This window comes from Marmota flaviventris, chromosome 16, assembly GCF_047511675.1.
Source record: "Marmota flaviventris isolate mMarFla1 chromosome 16, mMarFla1.hap1, whole genome shotgun sequence".
Taxonomy (NCBI): domain Eukaryota; kingdom Metazoa; phylum Chordata; class Mammalia; order Rodentia; family Sciuridae; genus Marmota; species Marmota flaviventris.
This window is the reverse complement of record NC_092513.1, coordinates 65,948,916-65,967,694: the sequence shown is the minus strand read 5'-3', so window position 1 is coordinate 65,967,694 and position 18,779 is coordinate 65,948,916. Positions and strand designations below refer to the sequence as shown.

Below are 18,779 nucleotides of genomic sequence, written 5' to 3'. Positions count from 1 at the left end.
TCCTGTCCAACTTGTCATTCAAGGTGCTTGTGAGGGATGCAGTGGCTAAGCCCTGTCTGTAGTGAGGGGTGGACCCTGGTGGCCCCGTGCTCTCCAGGGCTTCCCTCTGCATCCTGCAGGGGGACCTGGGGCCAGAGAGGCGGCTGAAAAGAGGCTCTCATGTTTATCTGGCAATTCCAGAACCCCAGGACCGTAGCTGGAGCAGTCATAGTGACCAGGTAGTGGCCAGCATGGCCTTTTAGTCAGGCAGCAGGAGGAGTTGCTCATGTGTACCTGCAAGTTTGTACCGGCCTTTCCCCGCTCCTTCTATGTCTAAGCTTTGGGAACTCGAACATCAAGGAGGGATTATCTGAGCAGCAGCAACAGAATCACCAAGTAAGACTGCAGACACACTGTGACAGAAATGTCCCTCTACCTCTGTGGCTCACCCACCATGAACTGCTGGGGTCACAGTCAGGGTGTTACTGATATTAGAAAGTAGCCTGTGGCCTCCTCATGGAGGCCGCCACCTAGGGTCCGTGATGTCACCTCCTGGGCCTCTGCACCTCACTGGGAATGGGGGCTGGCCTTTGGGAGGTCTCTGCTTCCCTTTAGGTCCCTGAGAACCAGAGGCTGATTGTTGAAGACCTGGTGGCTGATTGTTCAGAGGGCCGCTGGCTCGCCTGCTTCATGACAATCTCCTCCAAGGTCACTGTCCTACAACATGGCCAGCTAAATCCGTTTTTCTTGGCGGCAGTTAGTGAAATTGTGAGAAGTTGTTTTTAAAAACCTAAGTCCAGCCAGAGTGTGGAGAGGGCCCGTGTGCAGGGGAGCCGCCTGGCCCGGGGGCGTCAGCACCTGGGGCTGGTGCTCCCGATTGGTGCGTAAACCCTCTGTTTTCTCTGTAGGTTCCCCACTGTGGCCGTCAGCATCGGGTTTGCCGTCCACCAAGAGGTACGAGGCCCCAGCCCTGGTCTCCACTTTTGCAGTCCTGCCTCTTGCCGTGTGCCTCAGTCGTGATTAGTGAATCCGAGTGTGTGTGTCCAAACCTCAGGAAAGAAACGAGCACTGACCATGGCGGTGGGTGCATTTGAGTCTCTGTAGTCCCTCACTGCTGCAGGTGGCCTGCAGCGTGCTTCCACCCAGGTCCTTTTGTGGAAGGAGATATTCTGAAGCAGATGATCCAAGCGAGTGTCTGTTTGACCCCCAGAGCGTGTGACCTAGTCACAAGCCAAGAGGAGCTCCTATTTTTGGACAAGGTTTTGGATCTCAGTATTCTGTTACTTCTTCCTTCTCTTCCCCTGGCTACTAGTATGAGAGCGTGGCTCTTTCAGGGTTCCCAGAGACCTTCTGAACTAAGCAGTGTCAGGAGACCTGCCGGAGAGGCCTGTGTCGCACTTCAGCCTTTGGTAACCGGTTCAGGCGGCAGCGCTGTGGGAGCCTTACTTTCCGGTAGTGAATTATTTGAACAGGGCTGGGAACCAAAGCCTTTTCCTCATCTCCTGTTAGAAGGTGTTCTTCTCAGTGTCAACACGGCTGCCCAGCTCAGAAATAGAAGTTGGCACACACCTCGGACACCTAAGTTGGAGATCAGTGAGGATTTGAATGGGGGAATTGAACAGTTCCCGGGTTTCTCTGGTCAGTGTCATCACTGAGACCAGCGAATGTGGAGGCCTAGCAGCACCACACGGGTTAGGGCTCATGGCCTCCAGGTTGCAGCAGGTTGAGAGCAGGCTGCTAGAAGGAGGTCACGCCCAGGAGGATGACCAGGTCCTCTGCCCGTCTAGGTCTGCTGGTTGGTCCTGTGTCCCTGTGGACAGCAGGAGGTGCCTGCTGGTAGTGATAGCTCCTGAAAAGGGGAACCGCTCCTCCATTCCTGAGCATGCCAGGACATTTCCCTGGGTCTTGGGGCCTGCCACAGGCTGGTCTCCACCAGCACCTTTCGAGGCTTACCCTGTTAAAGCCAGTGCAGGAGGCTGGGCAGGAAGGGTCACTGGGAAGCTGCAGGCTGTCTGCAGGCACTAGCTGACTGGTCCCTTTTGCTGTAGGGTGGGACCCTTCCATGTGGTTGAATCATCCCAGTGCCAGCCAAGACCATCCTCAGGCATCTGATCTGGAGCTTTCCATGTTCCAGAGAGATGTGAATGTGGCTCACCCTAGACCGAGTGTGTGTGTGTGTGTGGGGGGGGAGTGGGTATTGACCCATATGCTGACTGTAGGCAGAGGGAGGAGACAGGTGTGTGGGGTCCCATCGCGGGCCACACTGGCCTCTCCTCTGTGCCATTTCTTGCTGGGAGGCTGTTGGTCCTCACTTTAAGGATGATGCTGCTATTTGTGTTCTGCCCGCTCAAGGATGGGTCCCTCTGGACGGTGACTTGTCTTTCTGTGGCTGCCCTGGCCTCTGTGTTCTGTTGGCTCCATGGGAGTGTTCATGATTCTTCGTGCATCAGCCACCTGGAGAGTTTCTGATGGTGTTTGATTAGAGTCACGGGTAGCGTTTTCCCCCCAGGAAAAAAGAGGCCTTTCTAGCCAGACCAGTGGCATGCTCCTGTAGTCCCAGTGACTCAGGAGGCTGAGGCGGCAGGGTGGCTGAGTCCAGGTTGGGCAACATAGCAAGACACTGTCTCCAGAACAAAAAAGGCCTTTGTAGAGAAAGAAGACTGCTCAATAAGCACTGGTTATTAATGCTCGGTTATGATAATTTTAATGTAGATTTATTACTTTTTAATTATTTTTTTGGCAGCATTGAGGATTGAACCCTAGGGCGCTCTACCACTGAGCTACAGCTCCAGCCCTTTTATTTTATATTTTGAAACAAGGCCTTGCTAAGTTGCTGGTCTTGAACTTGTGATCCTCCTGCCTCAGCCTCCTCAGTCACTGGGATTGCAGGTGTGCGTCCCCGCGCCCAGCCTATCATAACATATTTTTAAGTGTAATTATTAAGAGAAGAGATACCTTTTTGCATCCAGGTCTGGTTTGAACTCCAGGTGCTGTTCTTCTCCTTTGAAGAACAGGTGCTGTTCGTCACCTTTCTCCTTGAGAAAGGTGACTCCTGTCCCCTCGTCACGCTCCTGTCCCCTCGTCACTCTCCTGTCCTCTCGCCGTTGCACTAGACTGAGCTCTAGAGCTGTCTTCGTCCTTGGATCTCTCTGACCTCCCAAGCCCTCATGTGCTTTCTTCCTGCCCCTGCACCCTGCAGCTGGAGTTCGGCGTGATCTACCACTGCACAGAGGAGCGGCTGTACACGGGCCAGAGGGGCCGGGGCGCCTTCTGCAATGGCCAGCGGCTCCAGGTCTCCAGGGAGACAGGTAGGCTTTGTGCTACTCGCCTTTAGCTTCTCCTGGAAAGTGCCCAAATCCACCATCATGTGACAGGGTGCAGATTTCCTGTTGAGAGCTCCACCTCCTTAAGGACATTGTGTTCCTGATGGAACTGGAAATGGAGCCTGTTCTGTGTCTCAAGGTTTGCTGGTGTGGCCAGGAAATTTAATAGTCCTGTTTGTCTTGTGCTCAGATCTGTTATCCTTGAGACTAAAAGAAGCCCAGTGGCTGCTTCCCAGTTGGTCTCTGGGACTGGGTGAGGGGTCGGGGCCCAGGGACATAGAGCATCCAGACATGCCTGGTGGTCCTCGGGTCCTGCCGTGTCCCCAGAGGCCTGCTGTGGCTCCCTGGGTGTGGAACAGTAGCCGTGGTGGGGAAAGCAGGTCCACGTCTTTGGGAAGGTGACCACCATGGGGACAAGTTGTGTGGGTCAGCATGTTGCCAAGAACTTTAGACCTCCACTGTGATGTGGCTCGCTCTTGTTACTTAAAGCAGAACCTTGGGGACCCCCAGTGGGGTCCCTGCAGAAAGGGCTACCAGCCCCTTAAGCCACCTACAACTGCGTGGCCCGCCTGCCCTTCACAGCCAGTTCAGGTTTCCATGTCTCTCCAGTCACACATCAGTTACACCAGTGACGCTTCACTGCACATAGAACAGTCTGTAGGGGACACAATGATGCCAGGCAGAGGAAAGGGTTAGGAAGAGAAGCAGCTAGATGAGAAAAAGGCTTTGGTTAACGTGTGTGTGTGTGTGCGCGCGCACGCGCACACACATATATATAAATATATTTTGTTTTATTTGGGGGAGGCACCAGGGATTAAACTCAGGGGCCCTTGAACACTGAGCCACATCCCCAGCCCTATTTTGTATTTTATTTAGAGGCAGGGTCTCACTGAGTTGCTTAGCTCCTCACTTTTACTGAGTCTGGCTTTGAACTTGTGATCCTCCTCCCTCAGCTCCCGAGCTGCTGGGATGTACATCTATATTTATCACAATTATTCATATATTAGTTGTGTAAGTTGATGGTTCTCAGTGTGACATTTTCGTATGTTACACACTGTGCTTTGATCATGTCACCCTTTCTTCTGCCCTCCCTTACCATCCCCTTCCCTAAAAGCCCCTCTGGGAAGACTAAAAGATCCTGTGTGGTGGCACATGCCTGTAATTCCAATGGCTCCAGAGGCTGAGGCAGGAGGATTACAAGTTCAAAGCCAGCCTCAGCAATTTAGCAAGACCTTGTCTTAGAATTTAAAAAGGGAGTAGGGCTGGGGATGTAATTCAATGGCAAAGAATTTGCATGCCTGAGGCTCTGGGTTCAATCCCCAGTGTCTGTCTGTCTGTCTGTCTCTCTCTCTCTCACACACACACACACACACACACACACACACACACACTTCTGAATATTCCTGTGACAGTGTTTGAAAAGGTGGTGGGAGTATAGCTCAGTGGTAGAGCAGTCACGCAGCATGCAGGAGGTCCTGGGTCCCAGCCATAGTCATACACACACACACACAGTAGCAAGCACAGCTCCTGTTCATGCCTAACTTCCATGTTTCAGAGGCTAGACATTCAGAGACTGGGTCTCCCAGCCCCAACTGCTGGTTTCCACTTGCTGACTCTGGCCTCAGTCAGAAAGCACCAGTGGTCCCCCTTCTGAGGTCTACCTGCCTCTCTTACAGCCTCCCTTCGGTGCCCATTGCTGGCCTCTCTTCAAACCTCCTTCCTTCACACCCTTCGCCTTTACTTTTCCTCCGTGTCCCTCCCTGGCTGACACCTGTGTGCCTAGGGGGCCTCAGAGGTGACTGTGGGTGGGGGCAGGGTGAGCAGGGGTACAGCTGCCTGCTGGCTGCTCCCTGCTGGGCAAGGATTGTCCCTCTCCTGTGTGACGGCCTTGGTGGTTGCCACAGATGTCCCCAGGTCCTGTGCAGGCCCAGGGCAGAAGGAGGGGACAGCCTCAGAGGGGGCCCCTACAGGACCAGCTGGCCGGTCTGTGCCCCCCGACTCCAGGGCAGACCCGGGCAGCTGCAACCTTTCTCTGCCTCTCCTCCTGGAATGCTTTGCTGGACTGTGTCCAGAGTGCTGGCATTAATTTTAGCTGTGCACACAGGTGGCACCCGCTCAGGCCTCACTGCAGCTCAGTGGCCAGGAAGGTGGCCAGGAAGCGTGTTAACGTGTGTGGGTGAACTTTGCTCTACATTTCATCTGATTACAGCACTAACCTCTGCCCACACTTGCCTACTTCCTGGCGAGCCGCCCACATCTCTCAGTCCCATCCTGACTGCATGTCCCAGGGGCTTTCAGACCCAACATCCAAGCTCTGGCTCCCCTGAGTGGCCCCAGGGCTGCACGTGGTCTGGTTTCCACTGTACCCAGCCTGCCGTCACCTGGTAACAGCAGAGGGGACAGCTGCTGTCCCCACAGAGGTCCTTGCTCACACAGGAACCTCTGAATCACTTGCCCGCCAAAGCTCGGTTGTGAATTGTAAAGTCCAGTGTGTCACTTTCAGCCCTGGCCTCCGTCTCCCCAGCAGGACGCAGTGACTCCTGGGCAGCACGCTTGTCAGGCTCCATGCAGACCTGGCCTCAGGTCCTGACTCTGCTCCTGCTGAGCTGGGCCTAGGGTGAATCAGGTGACCTCCTGGCCCCTCAGTCCTCCTGCTGAAAGTGCAGATGCCCAGGGAGGAGTGGTGACCGCGAGGACTGAATCCAGCTAGGCACAGAAGCATCCAGGAGTGCTGCAGGGTGGTGCACGCCTGTGGTCCCAGCGGCTGGGGGGAGCTGAGGCAGGAGGGTCACAAGGCCAGCCCTGGGGGTCTAGCTCAGTGGTAGAGCACCCCTGGGTTTAATCCTCAGTAACCATGAAAACAAAACTGAAAAACCACCCAGCACAGGACTTGCATAGCATTCCAGACAAGAGCTGCTGCCAAATAAGGACCTGAACCTCTCCCAAGACCATCAGCTGCGCCCTGGGTAGAATTAGTCAGACACACACACACACACACACACTCACACGCGCACACACACACATAACACACACACACACCACACAGCTCACCTGTCTGCTCTTCTGCCCTCCCCTCCACCTTTCTGGAATGTCTTCAATCTCACAGATTTAAAAACAAAATGGCACCAGTGGAGTTCAAGGGTTGGACACAGGCCAGCGTTTTACGAGCAGCTTCTCCTTCCAGCTCCACCCCACTGAGTCACAGAGGTGTACACAGGAGATAGGAAAGCACAGCTCGGAACCGCCCCCCATCTTTACCCCCAGCCCTGCCCCACCACAGCTCGGCACTCCCTGACCCCTGAGTGTCCAGCACCCCCTCGCCAGGGCCTTAGAGGATCTCTGAAGCACACTGACTGCTCTCTGCAGTCCACGGGCAAAGCCAGGGGGGCTGAGTGGGGAGCGCTTGTCCAGCACACACGGGGCCCTGGGTCTCCAGCTGTCAATAGCAGAAGCATGCTAGCATCCCTCCCTGCCAGAAGTGAGTCATTGTTAAAATTGTTCACAGTCCTGACAGGGTTCAAATGTTAAACTTCTGTACTTAACTCCTCTCTGTCTCTCCTGCCATGCTGACCCCCAGCTCGTAGGGACACTAGGGTGATAAAATTAATAACATCACACCCCCATGGTACACATGTGTGTTTCAGAATAACAGTGCTAGCCCTGCTGTGGATGAATGGTTATCAAAAATATTTTTGGGTTTGTCACTTTGCTTTGTCCTCGGTCCTCCACGGATCTACCGGGAGGATGCAGTTGGGTCCCTGTGGGAGTTGCTGAGGCAATCCTCTGGGAGCCCTTGAGTTCATCCACCAATTGAGCAAAATCATAAACCCCCCACCCACCCACCCCGCAAAAAAAATTCAAGCTTTTAAGTGAAATTGGAATTTGGGGAAACTTGTGTCTACCACCTTGAGCAGGGCACCTTCTCAACAGTTAAAGGCTTCCAAGAAGAGAGGTAAAATGAATGAATGTGACATTTTTAGCATTTAATGGTGAAGTATGTCAACATTTGGAAGAACTGATAATCTCAGTGAACCCATTTTCCAAATGACCAATGTGTGATGTTATAGCAAGATCATCCCTGGGCCAGAGACCCACTTACAGTACCAGGCAAGGCTGGGTGTGGCTGGGTGGCAGAGCCCTTGCAGGCCCTGCGATCCTTCTGCAGCCTAGCCACCCACACACCACCACCACCAAACTCCAAAAAGACAAGTACAAGGCAGCCCAAAGGTTGTCACCATAACTAGGTGCCAAGACGTCCACTATGTGCACATCTGTGATCCCAGCTATTTGGGAAGCTAAGGCAGGGGGATTGCAAGTTCAAGGCCACCAACTTAGATCCTGTGTTAACAAAATCTTTAAAAAGGGGCTGGGGATGTGGCTCAATGTCAGAGTACCTCTGGGTTCCCTCCCCAGTACAAAAAAGAACATTCTCAATTATCTGAAAAGACAATTAGAATGCTCCTTCCTTTTCCAACTCCCTAGCTGTATGAGGCCAGGTTTTTCTTCACACATCAACCATATATCACCATAGCCTGAGTAAAAGGCAGATATGAGAATCCAGTTGTCTTCTATTAAGCCAGACACACCAAGAGTCAGAAAAAAAGCGAAACAAAGACACTCTCCTAATTATTATTTTTTTTTTGCAAACTATGGTTATTTTCCATTAAAAAACATATTATTCATGTGACAATGTAACATGTACTTCATTTTTAAAATAAGTTAATAAATATTTCAACATTTTCTTATTTTAATTTCTAACACACAAACATCCAGAGTGAGCTCAGGGTTTTTCGGCCACCTTCTCAGGAGTGACACTTGGCAGGCCCTGGGTCAGAGCCTGGGAAGTGCCGCACCACAGGAGCACCTCAACAACCCAGGCTGGGATGTAAAGGACAGGCTCAAGGTCGGTGGAGCATGCAGTCCTGTTCACTGGAACCAGGACCCAGTGGTGCCAGGTCCTGGTGTCACACGCAGAGCACAAGCCAGGTGGGAGGAGCAGGGCTGCCACCTGTCACTGAGAGGGAAAGGGCAGCATTTAAAAAACATACTGGAACACTAGGAGAAGGCACAGTCTGCAAGCTCAACTCCAAAGAGAATGGATTAGATACAAAAGATAAAAATGTTAACATAAAGGAATTATTAGGACAAAAATATAAACCTGTAATAAACCCAAAAATATACCAGAGCAAAGAATACAGAAACAAAATATCTGCTAATTTAAAAGACACTTGAAGTAAACACGGGGAGGATGATGCTTCATTTTCCTCAGTGGAGAGCTCCGGGAGGGGAGTGCAGGGTGAAGGGCAGGGCACAGGGCCCTCTGAGTACCTTGCTTTTATAGCCTCACATTGGAACACTGTGCTTTTTATAGAAGTATCAGATTCTTTAAAAGTAGCCCCTCTAAGTTAGAAACAACACAAGACAAACACGTCTCACGAGGTTTCCTGGTGGCCTTGTCGCTCCCAGGTCTGCCTTTCTGGTGACAGAATCCAGCCCACCCTTTCCTGGCCCGGGTGTCTAGAGTGGTCTCTGCTGTCGGCCAGCGGACCACTGTTGCTAGATCTGAGGCCAGTTTGATTTTCTTTCACCTCCAGGGACTTCAGTTTTTTGCTGGGATGCTCAGCGCTTCTCTTTTGCTTTAGAGTACAGTCGCCTGTTGGGGTAAAGCTCAGCGATGCGGCTTCATCAGGTTTTTTTCTTTCCTTTTTCTTGTGTGTGTGTTTGGTGCTGGGGATTGAATTCAGGGGCACTTGGACCACTGAGCAACACCGCCAGCCCTATTTTGTATTTTATTTAGAAATAGGGTCTCACTGAGTTGCTTAGTGCCTCGCTTTTGCTGGGGCTGGCCTCGACCTCCAGAGTTGCTGGAACCACAGGCATAGGCCACCCTGCCTGGCTTTTTCCTATATTCTGTATTTATTTTACATACAGATACTTCTGTTTTGTGGACAACTCTTTCTCTCATTCTTTTATTGACTTAGAGATATTATTCTGCTCCTTATTCTTTCTTTTCTTAAAACCATGTGTGAGATTCAGCCACGATTCTTTCAGTTATTTATTTTTCCTTGGAATCTGTAGCTGTGCTTCAGGCTTGGGGACTGGGGCGGGGCGGGGCTGGCGATGGGCGGGGCTTCAGAAGGGGGCGGGGCCGGGCGGGAGACTGGCTGGGGTGGGCGCACCAAGGTTTCTGGCTCTAGCGCTCCCTCTGCTGCTGTTTTTGCCGCACCGTGGAGGGCTGGCCTGGTCCTGTGGTCTTCTTGGCTCCCTCTTCCCCCAGTGCTGCCTGGGTCTTCTCTTCCTTTCCTCCGTTCCTCCTGTCCAGTGTCTCTGGAATGAGCTCCTGCGAGTGTGAGCTCAGTGCTGAGCCTGCCTGGCCACGGAGCCCTGAGAACTCTGTCAGGAGAGACCGCAGGATCCATCCTCTTCACACCTGCCCACCACCAGGGCCCTGGCCCTGGCTGTGCCCAGCCCCTCTCGTGGTGGCCCATGTGGCTTCCAGGAAGTGGCTGCTGTGATTTCCAGGTTCTCCTGTCCCTGGGTCCGTTGGACACTTGATTCTTCCTCCACTTCCTCCTGTGCAGACCTGAGGCCACAGTCTGTAGCTGTGGGAGTTTTGCCTCCACCCACTTGTGATTGGGGTTTGGGTATACTTTGTGGGGATAGATTTGGTTGGGGGTGGGTGGTGGTGGTGGTGGTCTGTTTCTTTTGTTTAGTAGAGGATATGTATAGTTTTGGTTTTGTTCTCCTGGTTGCTCTGTTTTTATGAGAGGGTATTTGGGGAGGTTAAACACTGTGAGCTGTTACATAGGTTTCCAATTCTGTTTTTCCCATTGTATTGGTCAATTTTTTTAACTGTGATAAAATACCTGAGATAAATAACTTAAAAAGAGGAAATATTTGTCTTATCTCATGGCTTCAGAAGTTTCTTTCAGTCCTTGGTCACTTGCCTCCCTTACTTTGGGCATGTGGTGAGGCAGAGCATGATAACTGAAGTGTGTGGCAGAGAAAGCAGCAGGGAAGGGGCCAGAATCCCAATATCCCCCTCAGGCACGGCCCAGTGACCTCACTTCCTCCTACCAGTCCCACCTCCTATACACTGTCCCCTCCTGGTGGCACCATAGGCTAGGGAGCCCGCCCTTAGCACATAGCCTTTAGGGGACATTGCAGATCCAACCAACAGCACTCAGGATTCTAAGCAGACTTGCCTTCCCCTCTCCCCAAATTACTTGGTTTTTTAAAAAAATTTATTTGGGCCAACATCAAACAACCGAAAAACCATTGTAAAGTGACCAGTGGTGTTTAGTACACCCACAGCGCTGTGTGGCTATCGCCTGTCAAAACTGGTTCACACCAAAGCCGGTGCCCAGCCTGCAGCCCCCAGCTCCCGCTCTGCTTAGGTCAGAGCTGAGGTGAGTGTCCATGTGAGTAGGTCTTAGTGGCCTGCAGGGGGTCTGGAGGATTAGGATGTCTGCAGAGGGACACTCGGGCACACGGGTTGTCCGGGAGCTGCGCGTCAGCAAGACCAGCTGTGTCTCCCAGGAGAAGGTCCAGATCTCTGTCCCTGAGTGCCTCTCTCAGGTCCTCCTGTGCTTGGAATCTGGTTTCTCCAAAGCCTGTGTGCTGGAGGTAGGCCTGGTGGGAGGTGGGTCCTGAGGGTGCATCCCTGAAGGGGATACTGAGACCCTCAGCCCTTCCTCTCCCTCTGTGCTTCCCAGCTGCTGAGGTGAACGGGCTTCTCTGCCTTGTGCTGCTGCCATGATGTGCTGGCTCAGCACAGGCCCAAGCAACCTTGGACGAAAACTCTGAAGCCCTGAGCCAAGATACACCCTTCCTCCTTATGAGTGGATGATCCCAGGGTATCTTGTTATAGTGATGGAAAGAGGACTAACACAGTGTTCACACAGCTTTCCTCCACCTTTAAGGTGTGGAGCTTCTTGGACGACAGTAGTACTCTTGATACTCAGTGCTTTAACTTGGTCGTGCTCAACAGAACAAGGGTTTTCAACCATCAAAAGTCACAAAATCTATTTTAATTCTAAAATACGTTTATTGAAAGAATATACAGAGGTGCCCTACTTCAAGACTGGTCCTGTGTTTTCTGCTGTAGCTAAACATATATAACATAAGTTTGCCCCCTGGTCATTTCTAAGCCTGCTATGCATGGTATTAATTACATCCACAGTGTTGTGTGTCCTTCACCTTGAAGTTTCCAGAATTTCTCACTTCAGATGGAAACACTGTACCCATTAAGCAACAGCTCCTTGTTTCTATCACCCAGAATCACAATAGTTTAATTTAATCTGGGTTTCTTTTTGTGTTAGTGTTTTAATAAGAGCTAACATGTGGCCAATATAGGACGAAGGGTGATAAAGTACAAACATGGTAGGAATCGCGAGAAACTGGTCGTAAGATGACATCAAGGAGAGGGAATCGTGACACGTGACCTTTTCCCCCTCATATCTGTGGGTGGCTCTGGGCTTCCTCTCACCACGTGCTGTGTAGCGGGAATAAGCAAGAATGAGTCTGAGCTTTCAACAAACTTTACAGCTGGGTGGGCAAGCGGGCAGCCCATGGTAGAGCATTTGCCTGGCATGTGGCAGGCCCTGGGTTTAACCCCCAGCACTACAAAAAAGGAAAAAAAAAATGAGCAATCAGATAGAAGCTCTGAGCAAAATCCTGGCCAATTGCATACAAAAACATATTAAAAAGATAGTGCACCATGATCAAGTGGGGTTCATCCCAGGGATGCAAGGTTGGTTCAACGTATGGAAATCAATAAATGTAATATGTCACATCAGTAGACTTAAAGACAAGAATCATATGATCATCTCAATAGATGCTGAGAAAGCATTCGATAAAATACAGCACCTCTTCATGTTCAAAACGCTAGAAAAACTAGGAATAGTAGGATCATACCTCAGTATTGTGAAAGCTATCTATACTAAGCCCCAGGCCCACATCGTTCTAAATGGAGAAAAATTGGAAGCATTCCCTGTAGAAACTGGAACAAGACAGGAATATCCTCTTTTACCACTTCTATTTAACATACTTGTTGGGACTCTAGCCAGAACAATTAGAAGAAGTTAAAGAGACAGGAAAAGAAGAACTCAAACTATCACTATTTGCCAACAATATAATTCTATATTTAGAAGATCCAAGAAATTCCACCAGAAAACTTCTATAACTAATAAATGAATTCAGCAAACTAGGAGAAGCCCTTTATTTCACGGTATCTGCTAGGAGCCTGCATGGACTTCTGTGCCCCCTGCCCCTGGAACTGCAGGGCCTCCTGTAGGGCCTTCCCGTCTAGCAGGACTCCCTCCTGTTAGAAGCCTGGTGGTGGCAAGGCTCCCAGGAAGCCTGGCCCTCGGGCTGTCTGTGGCAGAGGTGAGTGAGCCCTTGCTGTCACAGCCCTGCTCTTGTGAAATCATCCCAGGCTCTTACTGGAAATTCCTGCTCCTCCGGCCTCAATCCTGCCTGGGGCCTCTGCCTGTCCAGGCTGGCCTGGCTACCCTGCCCTCTGAGCAGGGAGGCTGGGCAAGGCCCTGGCCCTGGGGTGTCACTTCCTACATACCCGAGGAACCAGGTGCTTCTCCCCCTGTGGAAAGGGCTTGCAGCCCCAGCTCCTGGGGAAACCCCAGTGTCCTCCTTCCTTGATGTCTTCCCAGGGCCAGAAGAACACAGCCCAGAGTGCCCTGGTTTTGAGTCTCCTGTCTGGATCTTGCCCTCAGATGAGAGCGGAAGTTGGCTGCTTGGGGTCAGGTCACTATTGCTATGACTTCTTTTTCCTCCATGGCTTCCAGTACCAATTCTTCCCTCTTCCTGGCCAAAGTGACAAGCAGGCTATCTGATTCCCTACCTCTTCTGCCGCCCCAGTCCTCTTTCTTTTTTTAATGGACTCTTATTTTAGAGCAGTTTTAGGTTCACAGCAGAATTGAGCAGAAGGTGCCAAGTGACCTCTGCTCCCAGGCATGACATCCATCATCAGCATCCCTTGCCCAAGGGGTACGTTGGTCATAGTCTGTGAACCTACCTTAGCTCTCATGAGCACCCTAAACCCAGGGTTTGCAATACCACTCGCTCTCGGCGCACACTCCGTTGGTTTGGATAGAAGTCCGAGGACGTGTATTCAGCGTGTGGTGTTTTACAGAGGAGGTTTGCTGCCCTGACATCATCCAGGCACTGCCTGTTTAGCCTTGGCCTCATCTCCCACCCCATCCCCAAACCTGGGGCAACCGCTCATCTTTTTAACTGTCTCCACAGTTTCTCCCTCTCTAAGGTATCGTAGAGTTGGAATCATACACTACGTGGATTTTACTTAATAATAAGCATTTACATTTCCTTCCCTCGTGACTGGATAGTTCATTTCCTTTTAGGTTTGGGTACCATTTTGTGGTCTGGCTGTCCATAGTTGACTCATCACCTGCTGAGCGATCTTGGCTGTTCCAAGCCCTGCCGTCAGGAACACTGCTGTAGCCACCTGTGTGCAAGGGCTGGGTGAAAACAAGCCTTCAGTTCATTTCTGTAAATTCCAAGGAGCTCAACTGCCAGGTCACATGTTAGAGGATGTATGTCTGCAAAAAGCTGCAAGTTGTCCTCTGAAGGGCCTGTCCTTCCGCATTGCCACCAGCGGTGGGTGACAGTTCCTGCATTGGGTGTTGTCAGAGTTAGGGTTTTGGCCCTTCTGAGAGGTGCGCACTGGTGACCCATTGCTGTATTAATTCACATGTCTTCTAAGAGGTTTGCTGCAGAGCATCTTGTCATTACTTATTTGCTCTCTGAGCCTCCTCTTTGGTGAGTCCAACTTCTGATTTTTAATCTTACTAGGTGCTCTCTAAATGCGATATATCTTTGAAAAGAACATTTTTAACTAATATATTGCACTTATAATATATAATTATATATATTTGTAATTATAATGTATTAAGTAATTCAGAGTTAATACCCCCCAAATAGTGTTACCCATAATATTGAATTCTTGGACTAGCCAGTAAAATCCTATTTAACACAAAAATTCCTCCCATGTATTTCAAATACTAGTAATTTAACCAAATAAAGACAAAAAGACTAGTATCAGTGGGATTTTTGTTTTGTTTTGTTTTGCAGAGCTGGGGTTGGACCCCAGCACATGCCAGCCCAGCGCTCCCCCCTGAGCCACACCCCAGCCCCAGTCTTTCCTGGGGCTGTTGTTTGAGAGAGAGCTTCATTCATTCTTAAATTCAGGGGCTGCTCCCTGCACGTCTGCTGGGCCTGGCCCTCTGCTGGGCCTTCTCTGCCTCCTGCTCCTCTGCTGGGCCTTCTCTGCCCCCTGAGGTCTGCTGGGCCTGGCCCTCTGAGCCTTCTCTGCCCCCCTGCAGTCTGCTAGGCCTTTTCTGCCCCCTGCGCCTCTGCTGGGCCTTCTCTGCCCCCTGCCATCTGCTGGGCCTGGCCCTCTGGGCCTTCTCTGCAAAAGTCTTTTTTCCCCTTCCAGAAAAGCACCATCTCGGTTGATCACCAAGTGAGTGTGGGGCTCAGAGAGTAGTCATGGGCAGCGACCTGGACCCCGTTCTCATGGTGGCAGTGACACCTGAAGCCCTGGTCCTGTGGCTCTCCGTGCAGGGCGCAGCTGCCAGCAGGGTTGACGGTGCTGGTATGACTATGGCCTCCCGAGGACAGGTGCTTTGCTGTGGAGCCTGTTTCAGGGAGCATTCAAGGTCAACGTGGTTGCTCTGCCAGTAGAGAAGGGACAGGCAGGGTATGGAGGCTCCTTCAGAGGTGTCCACCCAGAACTTGACCCACAGAATGAAGCAGCCTCGTGGAGGCCATTCCCGTCCTGCTTCCTGAGCACACCTGGTGTGGCTCCACCCTACCTGGCAGCGTGGCTTGACAGACGAGACAGGACTGGTGTGTGTTGGTGTGTGGCAAAGCAAAGAAACCACCTGAGTCCCCGCAGTGTCCCCGTCATGCCCCCCATGCTCACGAGCCAGGCTTCCCTGGCAGTGTTCCCCAGGCACCAGCCTGTGTGGCCCCTGCACACCTGGGGCCCATAAGTGCCCAGCCCGCCCTCCTGTGTGCTACGGCCTTGGCCCCAAGACCACGCTGCTTTCAAAGTGTTTCCTCCACAGGGCACCTCCCACTGCGCGATCACAGCAGTTAGGGAAAGGCTTGGATTAAAGCCTTCTAGAAAGATCCATCTAATGAAGAACCCCCACCCCCTACCCCTTGTGTTCCCAGCATGGACTCAAGTTTGTTTTCATGTGTTGAAGGATGGTGCTTTTCATAAGCTGCATTCTCCCAAGGTCTCCATGTCACGTCTGTAACTTGGAGCCTCCCGAAAAGGGAGGATTACAGAGGCCTCCCTCACATTCCGAGGCAGGAACCAGTGCGGAAGGACGGGGGCATGGTCTTAGACGGGGCAGCTGCCCCCCACCTCCTGTTTTCCAAAACAGCGCTCGGAGAGACCTCAGAGAATCACCACTCACAGACAGCCCAGCTCTGAGGAGGAAAGAGAAGCTGGCATTGAAGTTGCTTCGGGGAAACCTGCTCATGTGGGGAGTCTCTCTTGCAGATCTCTCGAAGGCCTTGGTCCTGACGGAAATCGGCCCCAAGCGTGACCCTGCTACTCTGAGACTCTTCCTGAGCAACATGGAGCGACTGCTGCACGCCAAGGCTCACGGGTAGGATTTCAGTCCCAGAAACGCACTGTGGTCAGAGGAGCCAGAACCAAGCACATGCTAATGTCTCCCCAGGGGCTTGAAGAGGGAACACCCATGTGTAGGGCCTCTATGCAGAGGTCCGGGGACACCATCCTCAGGAGCCTCCCTGGGCTGCTCAGGTCACCAGGCATCAGGAGACGGTGTGGCCTGTGTGCCTTCACGTCACTGTTGGAGGGTCCAAGTAATGGGCTTCAGTGCCTCAGCTGGTGAGCCCTTCCAGGGGACGTGGCTCCGGACAGTCTCTTGTTCTGATTTGTTTCTCATAAATGTTAATTAAAGCCCAAGAGCATCCTCTGCCCTCCCTCTCCCCCAAGTCTGTCCCACAGGAAGGACTCATGTGACACATGATGGTCAGCTGAATCAGAGCTTCAGGCTTGAGCCCCCTGGCCAAGGTCCGTGCCCAGGCGGAGGTCCAGGTAGCACAGGATGCTGGCGCCATTGCAGAGAGCACTGCTGGGCAGGGTCACTGCAGGCCCTGTGTCCCCAGCTGGCTGGCAGAAGCCTATGGTTCATATTTGTCCTCTGAGTGTGCCTGGCACAGCGTGATAGGATAAAGGAGTAGACACGCCATGGCAAGAGCTCAGCATGAGCACTCGGCCCACCTCCCTGCATCTGTCCCCGACCCAGGGTCCGAGTGATTGGCAGCTCCACACTGGCACTCTGCCACCTGGCCTCGGGGGCCGCCGATGCCTATTACCAGTTTGGCCTGCACTGCTGGGACCTGGCAGCCGCCACAGTCATCATCAGAGAAGCGGGTGGCATCGTGATGGACACTTCAGGTCAGCTCTGTGGCCCTTTGCCGCTTTCCTATCCTGGGGCCTGGCAGCAAAATCTAGAGGTGGTGGCACTGTGGTGGGGCACTTCCCGAAGTCCCCACTGCACTGGGTCCCCTTCCTGCAGATGCAGCTCAGGGTCTGTTGACCTGGTAGTAGCAGCACCGCTGCGTGCTGATGCGCTGTGGGGTTTTACAGGCTCCACACACAGCCAGACCCCAGTTCCCCCCAGGACCCAGCCAGGCAGACAGATGTGAGCCCCACAGTTGAGGCTAGGCACTTGCCACAGTCCACAGCCAGGAGTGTTACCAGCACCTGTGCCCAGCATGGGCACCCTGCAGGGTTTCAGGAGGATGGGTCAAGAGGTGACCTGCTCTCCTGCCCCAGGCTCCTTGACTCCCATGGCTGACCACCCAGGGCAGACATGAGCTCCATGTGCATTAGGGCTCCCTCCGTGTCCACGCTGCGCCCACTTAGCTCCTGCATATGTGCTCCAAGATGTTCAGGAGTCCTGAGGATGTGGCGAGGCTTCAGCCCTCCTTTCCCAGCCTCTGTCCAGAGATCCTTAGCAGGGGCACCTGGCTTACTTCTGATCACTGGGCACATAGGGTGGCTCTTTTGGAACTTGACTTCTACCTGTTTCCTTTGAAAGGCCTTAACTGAGCTTCCAGAAAGGTGTGGAAGTAAAGCAGTGTTGATCTCAGGTGGTGAGACTAGACAGGCCAGCTGTACGTTAACAAGAGTCCGGCACTCTGGATTTGGCCACTCGAGCACCCAAGGCTCCGTCTGTGCACACGGATCTCTAGCCAGGCAGTCAGTCCTGCTTCACACACCCTGGAAGACTCAGGGCTTCACTGCCCACGAGCCCAGGGGGGAGTGCAAGCTCCACCCTGCCCAGACTGGCTGAGTCAAGGGGAGCCTTGGCACCCCACAGCCTGGTGACCCATGTGCTCCCCTATTCTGGTCCAACCATCCTGTGGACTTACTGGACTGGACCGGACTGGACATTCGGTGCCCTCTGAGCAGGGGCAGCTTCAGTCTCCTCACTATGTGGCCTTGGCCTCACTAGGGTGAAGCGAGGGCAGAGGCTCGCCTCCCTCCTGGCAGATCCACCACCTGGACACCTGCTGTGGAGGGCCCGGCCTCAGGCACAGTCATGAGCTGTCCCCCTTGGGGTGCATGTGACAAGTTGCCACATAGGCTGCCTGGCCCCATCCAGTGACCCTCGATTGCTCTCTTCCCGTCTCCAGGTGGACCCCTCGACCTCATGTCGTGCAGAGTGGTCGCTGCTGGCACCCGGGAGATGGCGATGCTCATCGCCCAGGCCTTACAGACTATTGACTATGGGCGGGATGACGAGAATTGAGGACACAGATGGCAGCATGGCCCAAGGACCCGGGACAGAGCCTTCCTGGAGGCTGCCTGGAGGCCTGTACCCCAGGCCAGGCGTCTTCTCCCCAGGAAGGAGATGCGGAGCTAAAGTGGGTGGCTAGCGTGTTGATCCACGTCTCTCGCAGGACTTGGTGTGTGGCTGGCTTCCTGCTTTAATCCCACATAGCTTATTCAGGTCGGTACATGTTCTTCTGTCAGGGCTAAACCCAAATCTCAGGAGAGACGAGTGGTGATCCAGTCTTCCCTCCCCAGAATGCAGACCTCAGGTGATCTTCAGAAGTGCTGGTGGGAGCAGACTTGTTCTCAGGACTCCCTGCCCCAGCTTCTGCAGAATGCAATAAATAAGAATCACTGCACTCCACGCATCTTCCCCTCTGTGCCGCCTGCTTCCCCAAACGCCGTAGACGCAGGCTCTTGGGAAAGGCTTGCACATTAAAGTCCAACGGGGACGGTGAGGGTTGCTTGTCCACATCTTGGAAAGCACTGGGAAAACATCGTCCTTATCATATTGGTATTCAGACTCCAAGACGCCTTCCAGGGCAGAGTGCAGGGAAGCCAGTAGCTGAAAACCATCTCTCTGAAATGCTGACCTGTTTAACGAAGAGAAATTGTAATGT

At 52.6% G+C, this 18,779-nt stretch overlaps 1 protein-coding gene across 2 annotated transcripts in view; it reads left to right on the top strand.

Moving 5' to 3' along the window:
* Impa2 (inositol monophosphatase 2) overlaps positions 1 to 18,523 on the top strand; it is a 41,506-nt gene extending 22,983 nt beyond the window's left edge. For both annotated transcript variants that reach the window (XM_071602473.1, XM_027920277.2), the window contains exons 4-8: positions 888 to 933; positions 3,179 to 3,287; positions 15,850 to 15,958; positions 16,625 to 16,776; positions 18,021 to 18,523. In XM_071602473.1, coding sequence (XP_071458574.1) covers positions 888 to 933; positions 3,179 to 3,287; positions 15,850 to 15,958; positions 16,625 to 16,776; positions 18,021 to 18,136 — 532 coding nt within the window. In that variant the 3' untranslated portion in view covers positions 18,137 to 18,523. The remainder of the gene's footprint in view (positions 1 to 887; positions 934 to 3,178; positions 3,288 to 15,849; positions 15,959 to 16,624; positions 16,777 to 18,020) is intronic.
* The last annotated feature ends 256 nt before the right edge of the window (positions 18,524 to 18,779 follow it).